The sequence below is a fragment of the Hydractinia symbiolongicarpus genome, chromosome 4 (genome assembly GCF_029227915.1).
Source record: "Hydractinia symbiolongicarpus strain clone_291-10 chromosome 4, HSymV2.1, whole genome shotgun sequence".
Lineage (NCBI taxonomy): Eukaryota > Metazoa > Cnidaria > Hydrozoa > Anthoathecata > Hydractiniidae > Hydractinia > Hydractinia symbiolongicarpus.
The window spans coordinates 19,385,757-19,396,051 of NC_079878.1; the positions used below are offsets into that span (position 1 = coordinate 19,385,757).

Genomic DNA, 10,295 nt, shown 5'->3' on the forward strand with positions numbered 1-10,295 from the left:
AAAACACACTGATTAGACGAAAAATCGCACCGCAAAAAATATGGGAAAGACTGACGAGGTAAATGATACCACGCATAAACAAAATGCACAGTTTGTGTCGAAACACGCACTGTTCTTTCAGAGAATGTTTAGGAAAGTTTCTTTAACCGATCAGACAACAATAAACGAAAAGGTTTAAGTGTTTGAAATCTTTATTGTCAGTAGATTCAAAATAAATACAGAAGACAACTTTTTATGCGACGTAAGTATTACATGCGCGAATAAAAAGTGAAGAAATGCTGGTTAAAAACCGTGCACAACAAGTGCATCTTTTTTACAGATGCCTACATTAATTAAAAACTGTTGGATGTTGTTCCTTTGGTCTCCTGTTAGCTGAATAACTTCGCCATATTGCTCATCCTCGACCACCGTACCATTGCAATTAAATTCCTAAAATAAAAAAGGTAAATTAAAATTACTCGGGTAAAGTGTAGTGGAAGTGTTAGTAAGCGTTAATTTTCTTAATTTCTGTAATATAAATTAGAAATGAGATTGATGAGAAAATTGTTTTCAATTCCATCATATTATAGGATCAGGAAAAAGTAGTCTTATCGGAATAAATTTTAAGGAATAACAAACTGTCCTTTTTTGGAACGTTAAAAAGATACGACGCTGTTTATACAAACGCTTTGTGCGTTTATTATCAAATTATACTATCGGAAATCATCCCAGTTTTAAAGATCAATGCGTTTAAAATTTTTCAGCTTGAACTTTTGCAATTTCAGCAATAAATCGCGAAAAGTTGTGGCTTTGAAAGTTTGAACTACAGCTGTAAGTGGAGTTTTGGCGTCATTATATCACACCTTGTACTGTACTGAAAGTAGCATCTGATGTATAGAGTATCTATGTATAGAGTATTTAAAGTAGAGAATATGCGGTACCTTTTTAAAAACTTTTGCAAGCTTTTTCTGATCGTATTTTTCATCAATCCCTTGAAGCGTGGTTATAGTTTTTCTTCCATTTCTTTGCTGGATACGTATATGAATTTTATTTTGCGAAAGTTTTCCACCAAAATCACCTTCTGTGTCCTCACTTGGATCTAAAAACACCAACAAAAAATATAAAGAAAACTTTGATCAGAATATTAATTAAACCGTATCTTTTCATCCTAGCCGTCCAATGAAACTGTAGAGCATGTCTACTTTTCAAATCTATACATACTCTTAATCAACCCCTAAGTCATGATTAGAGTATGCTCATTTAGGGATCGTCTCCACGATTGTTTCAGCTCGTATAATATTTTGTTTGACACGAACTTTAAAAATAACTTTTACAAAAAAATATTTTCAAAATAGTTTCAAATTGCTTCGTTGAATTGAAAATCGTTTCGAAATCCTTATCAAATCGTCTTACAATCCTTTCAAATAAATAAAGGTAATTTGTTTCAACACTTGGTTAAATTTGTTTGAGTTTAAATCGTGTCAAAATCTATTTTAATGTAACACATGTTTATCACACATCGCCGATCTCTGAAGAAATTTCATGATCAAATTATGTAAAAATCTGCATTCTTTGTAGAAAGCAAAAGGGTCGCCGTGGATTGTTTAAAAATATCAAAACAGGATTGTGGAAAGCGAAAACATACCTGTAAGCCGTTTAAAAAACATCAAAACGAGATTGTAGAAAGCGAAAACATCGCTGTTAATCCTTCAAAATCATCAAACAGGAACGTAAGAATCAAAAAGATTGTTCTAGATCATTTAATAATGGAAAAGGGATCGCAGAAAGCGAAAACATAGCTGTAAATCGTTTAAAAACATCAATAATAAATATTTAGCCGAATACTTAAAAAAAACATTTCTGTTAAAAATGCTTTCAATGTGTACTCTGCATGAAATAGAGTGTTGTTTTTTCACATTTATATAAAAATTAGAATAATTTCGCAAAAAAATAATTGCGGTAAGAATCGATATTCGCGATTTCGTGAATAGGAAATCAGCTATTTTTTAGGTTTTACAAGGATCGCAGTTCGTGAATGATCCATCCTTGATCTCCTTCTTTAATTTCCAAATTAATATATATACTTTATTTGGAGAAACCTTCGCGAAAGAAACTTTCGCGAGTCCAAAAACTCGCGAAATTTTTTGGATAAATTTTGGAGAATCTACAAATTAAAAAATTTTTGCGAGATAAACTTTCGCGATTCGTGATTTTTTATGTTCTCGTAAAAAAGTGGCATATATTTCTTATGATAGAAAAGTGCTTTTTAACGATGTAATTTTCTTTCTAATGGTATGTTAAAACTTCTATTTACAAATTAGGTTCATCGTCAAAATCACAAAACGGATCAAACACATTTCTAGGCCCATCTTCTTCCAGCTCCCACTCATCGTCGTCATCGTCTTCTTCGCCAGTAACTCGGTTATAAGCCATACATACATTTGAAACATCATCGCTTTTGTTTATTTCTAATTTTATTCCAATCTCGTTCCCAGCGCCAGTTGTCTCTTTTTTTATCGGGAGGGCAAGCCAAGCGAGGGCGAGTCAAGAAAAAACTTTTAAAACCAGCATTTTTTTGAAAAAAATTTAGTGGATAAACTTTCGCGAATGGCGATTTTTAAAAGTTTTGCGAGACAAAGTTTATCCGAATAAAAAACGCGAAATTCGTGCTCTCGCAAAAGTTTCTCTGAATAAAGTAATTAGCCGAAGCCGCGATTAAAATAAAATCAGAAAAATAAAGTTTTGCAAAAAATTAATCTCGCTAATTGCAAAAATAGAGAAATTTAGTGAGAAGCACTTTTTAATTTTGTTGAACATTTGTCAAATGGTAAACTCTTATTCTAGCGAGAATTTAACAAGTTGTGCTGCACAACCATGCAACAGAAAAATATTAAAGCCGCATCCACACCTACATAAATTTTTACGGAAGGCTGGTTTTCATTCATTCTCTTACGTTGCGTAAAATCTTTACTACATGTGACATGTTTAAAACCCTAGAGATGAAAATTTTATATGCGCATAGTGAGACTGGGCTGAAAATACACTACATGCTTACAAAGAAAAAGAGTGTAATGACAAAGCTCTCTGCCTGCACTTTGATGCTTTTTTATGGAAAATATTTTGTGAGTCTGTAGAACATTATTTATTGACGGTCATGGGATGGCATAGTTGTCCTATAGTCGTGCGTGTAAATGGAACCAGCTTAAAAATGTTATATCCTGTTTATCAACAGGTTGGGCCAAGCATTTCAAATTGGGATGGCATTTACAACACAGATAGATAGACTACTATCCCTTCATTTAAACACTAGCTAGCTATACCGGTCTACTATTGCCATCGTCCTATCGCCACCAGAAATAAAATGCGTGATATGCACAAATGCTTCGTCTATGCATTGTTGTTTCGGTATAAACATAATCACGAAACATATTCATGATTTAACTCCATTGCAGAGTTCTTTGTATTTACCTGCAGTTTAATAATGCATATTAAAATTATCTATATTATAATGCCCGTATACGTCTGTCTGTCTGTCACGATAAAATGGTAGCTTAGCTGCGCAATAGCGAGAAGCACGCAATGCAGTATAAAAAGGACGGGCGAACCCGTGGATTTTCCACGGGCTAACGACTAGTTCTTTTAAATGGTCTAATTTTAGAGGCACGAGAGGCAGTTAACTTTTAGAAAATGTTGAAAACAAGACATATTCCAGGGAAGAGGGAATTTAGCTTTTAAGAGGGTGGCAATTTAGGAACTGATTTGGCGACAAAGAGACGCTTATTTTTACAAAAGTCTGGAAAAGTGGCGATATTAGGGTGGTATTCGCCAGCTCACAGGAGAGGGTCTTAGATTTTTGTAGAATATTGTGTGGAGAAACTTTAGAATACCATCATATTACTGTGGAAAGTTTATCATTTCTTGAACATGATAGTTTAGTAGGCGACGTTTCGGGAGATCCTTCTCCCATCATCGGGCAAAGTAAAATGATGTTGCGCATGTATTTATATAATTGCAGAGGATCGAAATTCATAAAAATTAACCAATCAGAAACGAGCTGATAATTACAGTTAATTACGGTAATTAACATTTTCGGACCTGGATGTAGGTAACTACTTCTTCTGTAGGGCTGGTAACCAAATCTCAGGAAGTTGATACGAGATGCTGTTTATGTGTTTGTTACGTTCTACACTGTTGATGGTTTCTTTAATCTTCCTGGCCGTTGTCAATGTCAATGATTTTCTTCTCATCCCAATTAAACTGATGACTTCTGCTCCAGCTGTGGTCCGCAATTTCGTTTTTCTTCACATCTTCGTTTCTCACTGCGCGCATATGTTCTTGTACTCGTTGCTTAAACTTTCTTTTTGTTTTGCCTATATACACTGCATCACAATCTTTACACGGGATTTCGTAAACAACATTGTTTTGCTCTTCCAGGTTTATTTTGTCTTTTGGTTTAGACAAAGTGCTTCTTAGGGTGTCTTTAGAGGTAAGAATGCATTTGATCTTGTGTTGCCTTAAAACTCGACGAAGGATCTCGCTGGTACCTGGTACGAAGGGTAGGAATGCTGATGCGATAAATTCCTCTGATGTTTCCTTGTTGTCTCCGTTGCATCTTCTCTTCATTTTATTTTCTACTTGCGTGATGACTTTATGACTGTATCCATTTGTGATTAATGCATTTCTTACACGTCGAATTTCTATTTTCCTCTCCTGTTTGTCACTGACTACACTGTTGGCACGATTCAGTAATGAAGATATGACACTTTCTTTGCAAGATTTCTGATGGTTTGATTCGAAGTTAAGGTACTGGTCAGTGTGTGTTGGTTTACGATACACTGAAACTGAAATGGAACCATTCTTGCGTTTGACCAAAGTGTCCAGGAAAGCGATACTTCCATCGTGTTCAAGCTCAACAGTGAATTTGATTTGTCGATGTAGGCCGTTGATGTGTTCATGGAACTCTTCTAGATGAGATCTTTTGATTATGGCGAATACGTCGTCAACAAATCTTTTCCAAACCTTTGGACGTCTGTCTGATGTGACTAATGCTGTTGTCTCGTGTGCTTGCATGTATATTTCTGCGACTACTGATGAAGCAGGGCCTCCCATGGCAACTCCGTCTGTTTGAGTGTAGAAGTTCTTATTAAACAGATACCATGTTTTGGTTAGAACAAGTTCGACCAAACGCAGAAAATCCGGTACTGGAATCTTTGTCTTTTCACCGAATGCAGCATCGTTTTCGATAATGTCTTTAATGATGTTTAAGGTGTCTTTTATGAGAACATTTGTGTAGAGTGATGTGACATCAGATGATACCATGCATTCGTCGTCTGCTATCTTTATTTCTCTGATGTATTCCGAAAATTCTTTTGAGTTTTTGCTGTGGTCACTTGCTGTGAATTTGCTGAGGATGGAAGCAACAAATTTTGATAGGTTGTATAACGGTGTTCCAGTGCAGGAAACTATTGGTCGAATTGGATTTCCCTGTTTATGAATTTTGGGTAGTCCGTAAAATCGCGGTGGTGGTCCGTCACAAGGTTTCAGTCGGTAATACTGCTTATCGTCGATGTATTCTTTTCTCTTCAACTCCATTAAGAAGTTCCTCGCTTCTCGTTTGATGACTTCTGTGGGATCTTTCTTGAGAAGTTTGTAAGGCCCGTTGTTGATGTGTTCGTTGCACTTGTTGATGTAGTCAAGTGTATTCATGATAACCGTTGTTCTCCCCTTGTCTGCCGGTAGGATTATGATATCTTTGTCCTTCTTTAGATTCTTCAATGACAGTCTTTCAGATTTTTGCAAATTGTCCTTTGGTGTTTTGCTTTTCTGTAGCGTGAGGCTTACTTTAGCTCTTACTGTGTCTGCCTCTTCTTTTGGTAGATCTTTAATTGCCTCTTCCACTTTCGCAACTATTTCTTTCTTTGGAATTGAAGCTGGTGTCATGCAGAAATTCATTCCTTTTGATAGAAGGTTTGTTTCTTCTGTCGTGAGTTGTCTGTTGGAGAGATTGACAATCCATTTGCTCTTTTCTATACCCGTTTGTGTATCATCATTGAATCTGTCATTGATTTTGTTGAACTTTTTAAGGTGTCTGTCTTTAACCGATCTCATTTCTTTTTCATACACACTATCATGAATATTCTTAACCTGTTTATATTGGTCTGTGGAGAGTCTCGATTTGATGGTGTTGTCAAGATCAAGTATTTGGCGATGTAGGGTGTTACGTGTTACGTGATTTAGATGGATTCTTTCTTGCAACAACTGGCGGCTTGCGCGTTGTAAGATTTTCTTACTTCTTTCAGTCTTGACTCTGCAGGTAAGTCGAAGATCTTTAGGTGTTATCTCGTTGTGAAGACAACGTAGAGAAAACCGAAGATGGTTAGTGTATCTTGCGTATTTTATTCTTGATTTCTCTAGCGATCTGACTTCTGCCAAGATGGATTCTCCATATTGCTGTTTGATATTATTGAAGATATTATTTCGGTTTGTCTGTTCAGTATTCATATTACTGTGGAAAGTTTATCATTTCTTGAACATGATAGTTTAGTAGGCGACGTTTCGGGAGATCCTTCTCCCATCATCTTCCAGGTTTATTTTGTCTAAACCAAAAGACAAAATAAACCTGGAAGAGCAAAACAATGTTGTTTACGAAATCCCGTGTAAAGATTGTGATGCAGTGTATATAGGCGAAACAAAAAGAAAGTTTAAGCAACGAGTACAAGAACATATGCGCGCAGTGAGAAACGGAGATGTGAAGAAAAACGAAATTGCGGACCACAGCTGGAGCAGAAGTCATCAGTTTAATTGGGATGAGAAGAAAATCATTGACATTGACAACGGCCAGGAAGATTAAAGAAACCATCAACAGTGTAGAACGTAACAAACACATAAACAGCATCTCGTATCAACTTCCTGAGATTTGGTTACCAGCCCTACAGAAGAAGTAGTTACCTACATCCAGGTCCGAAAATGTTAATTACCGTAATTAACTGTAATTATCAGCTCGTTTCTGATTGGTTAATTTTTATGAATTTCGATCCTCTGCAATTATATAAATACATGCGCAACATCATTTTACTTTGCCCGATGATGGGAGAAGGATCTCCCGAAACGTCGCCTACTAAACTATCATGTTCAAGAAATGACTTTCCACAGTAATATGAATACTGAACAGACAAACCGAAATAATATCTTCAATAATACCATCATAGTTTTAATAAATTTAGCAAAACAGTCAACGAGTCAATGGTCAACCTTATATCCAACATAATAGACGAGCCAATGAGCCAACAGGCTAAAATGCAAACGAAACAACCCAGTCAACTATAAATATTTCTAGGAATGGCGAAAAAAGAATGGCAAAACAATGGATGAGGACTGAGGGACGGTGACTGAGGGTCGAAAGGTTGGGGCTTGTTTGTTGACTTTGATGTCAGCAAAATTCAAAACATTCTTAGGAGTTTGTGGAAAGCACATGCAGTACGGGATCTTTCTTGGATCAGGTGAATGTCCCCCGATTGAGTAAACAACCTGATCAAGTGAGTCGGCACTGGTGGCAATTTTTCATGATCACACGATCAAGTGAGTCATAACTGGCTGTAAATTTTTAGCTAGCTAAATACATAAACAAACTAAAGGTGCTTGAGAGAGACTTAGTTCTTGCCTAGCACCTAGCCAGCTATATGTGAGGCCAACTGCATATGTTTTCTCAAGGTTTTCATCTGTGATTGCGCAGAAAAGCCTGGGCCTGTCTGAAACCATCTGAATTGCGCTCAAAAAGCAACGCGTGAGAGCTCATTTTGTTGTCATTTAAATTTTGTCTAGAAGGAGGGTGCTATTTTGTCATTGTACTCTCAGTATGTTGTTTCGGGTTTCCCTGGGCAAAATTTTCAAGTTTTTTTTAAAACACCAGAAGTCGTCCGACATCCCCATGGTTTTTGCGGCGTTTCCATTGAGTCGGCACCCTTGTTTAACATGTGCGACCTAGACTGAAAATATGCACCATGTAGTCAATCCAACTCAAGAAGTCATCAATAGCATGGAAGCGGCACGGTGAATTTTTTTTAATCAGTGAATCGGTGCAAAATAAGTTTATGACTTAATGTAAACAAAAATTATATTGCACTTTTGGCCATCGGCTTGCCCTTTTTAAAAGCAATTTTGAGCAAGCAAAATACTCACCCGATTTAGGTAAGTCTCACCCGATTGGGTGGCTGCGCATGCCCACTTACTCGATTGGGCTCCCTAGTTTAGTGGTCATCATTCTCGTGCTTTGTGCGGGAGACTGAGGTTCGATTCCCCTTGATGGCGATTCTACATGGGCAATTGGATATTATCATAGCCCCAGGTTAACCCAAGCCATGTGGGAGAAATGGGAGAGATGGTGCACTGTGTGGGTCATTGGATGTTGCAGGGAGTTGTCTGGCAGAGCGCTGAGTTTGTGTATCTCAAAGAGAGCATTAAATACTCAAGGACTCCCCATCAAAGCCATGGCCTTTTGGAAATAATAGACAGGGTATATTCCTTGATACTTGTGATGTAAAATGGCTAGCGATGTAAAATATGCACATCTACCTATCCATCTCGATTGAGTGATTTACCCCGATCAAGGAAAGATCTCTTACTGAGATGATCATATATATTTTTTTGGTTAGCACTTTAGCTCTAGCTACACAATAGAGGGAACGGTGTAAACAAACTTCCAAATTTTTTTTCATTAGCTTATGTCATTAAAATTCAAGTAAAGGTTCCTTTTTCCATTGTTCTTCTGCCTAAGTTGATTTTTCTACGAGTCTTATCCACTAGTACTATGTAGCTAATAGCTAATACGTTCTTTTTTAACATGTTCTAGCAAAATTTATGAAAAATAAATAAATGCCACAAATCTTACCGAAAGGTGCGTTAAATATGGTCGACATGAAGACTATTTTATATAAAAATTCATCAAGTTTGGTTAAAGTATTTTTATTGCATCAGTTTTTTTTCCAGTCCAGTGATGACCCGATCTTCAGTGTGCGCGTGAAAAACTGCAGCCCTGTAAAAAAAGTAACGGACTCAGTCACCGGCCCCGTGGCCCCGTGTGCGCGACATCTCGTTCCTGTTTAAAAAAAAAAATGTTTGTAGCGGACAGGTTAGAAAAACGGAACAAAAAACCACAAGTTTAAAATAACACATTCAAACTACTATTTTAAACATCTTCCAACTTTTTGTTTACATTTGAATCAATGTTAATAAGTTTTCTTTGCCCATTGAAGAACTATCTCGTTTCCATTGAATACATATTCAACCGGGATTTCGAAGCCATTTTTTCTCCACCTTGGTTAATTCTCTTTCCCGTAACCAACACCATCTTTATTGTATGATTGGGTGAAGAAAGAAACTCTTTAAACGTTGAAGAATACATAAATGGAACGTGGACAACCACACAAGGTACAATATGATTAGAATGTATTACAGCCACTGCATTTTTGTCGTGTATGTTATCGTCCTGCTGAACGTGGAAACAGTCAATTCTGATATAGAAGATGAAGATGAGTCACAAGAAAGCATATGCATTTCATCAAGTGTAATAACTCCTAAAGAGACCTTGTCACTTCTTGATAAAGTGTGCTTGTTTGCCACTTGTAGCAAAAGTGTAGACCTGCAACGTATAATCAATGGCATCTTCTGTATTTTAACATTTTTCTTCTGAATTTCAATGCATTTATTCTGCACTCAACACTTCTCTGCATGTGTCCCCCGTTGCCATTGTTTTCAGTTTTTCTCATGGTATTCCAATATCTTCTTTCAAAGCGACCATGGTTTCTTCAGATATCTCCACTGGTGAGATCTGTGACTTTTTTTTATAATTTTCACTCTCTGTTTTTGTTCAAATGACTGTATCAGAACAGCAGTCTGGCTTACAGCGGATACTTCATCACTGCCAGAAATATTCATTATGTTATTTTATACATGCTTATTCCTATTTCTAAGGGTACGTTGTGATGCAATGCTACTGGCATTCTTTCGGTGTTGATGTAATGTAAATTGGCTAAAGTAAAATGTAATGTTGGAATAAATATTCATTTTTAAAAACATTGTCTGAAAAATTAAGGTATATACAAGTTTAATGTTTTATGATTTTGAAAATATAATTATTGTAATTTAGAACTGCTTATTCGAGGACCACCAGATTTGAATTCTGCAATTTTCGAGCTGCTACTGGCTAACTTCTTCTTAATAATATGCAGAGTCGCATCTTCAACTTCCCTTGGAATCGATTCAACATCATTAATTCTGAAGATGTCATTAACAGTGATGGCAGTTGGTGTTTTTTGAAA

The 10,295-nt window shown here is 36.5% G+C and overlaps 1 protein-coding gene across 1 annotated transcript; it reads right to left on the bottom strand.

Annotated features, from left to right (window-relative positions):
• Positions 1–173: 173 nt before the first annotated feature.
• Positions 174–9,025, bottom strand: LOC130641675 (eukaryotic translation initiation factor 1-like). Its single transcript, XM_057448585.1, has 3 exons — positions 8,867–9,025; positions 921–1,078; positions 174–429 (listed from the first exon to the last, which is right to left on the bottom strand). Exons 1-3 carry the CDS (start codon positions 8,892–8,894, stop codon positions 283–285), a joined length of 333 nt encoding a protein of 110 aa, XP_057304568.1. The 5' UTR covers positions 8,895–9,025; the 3' UTR covers positions 174–282.
• Between the last annotated feature and the right edge of the window lie 1,270 nt (positions 9,026–10,295).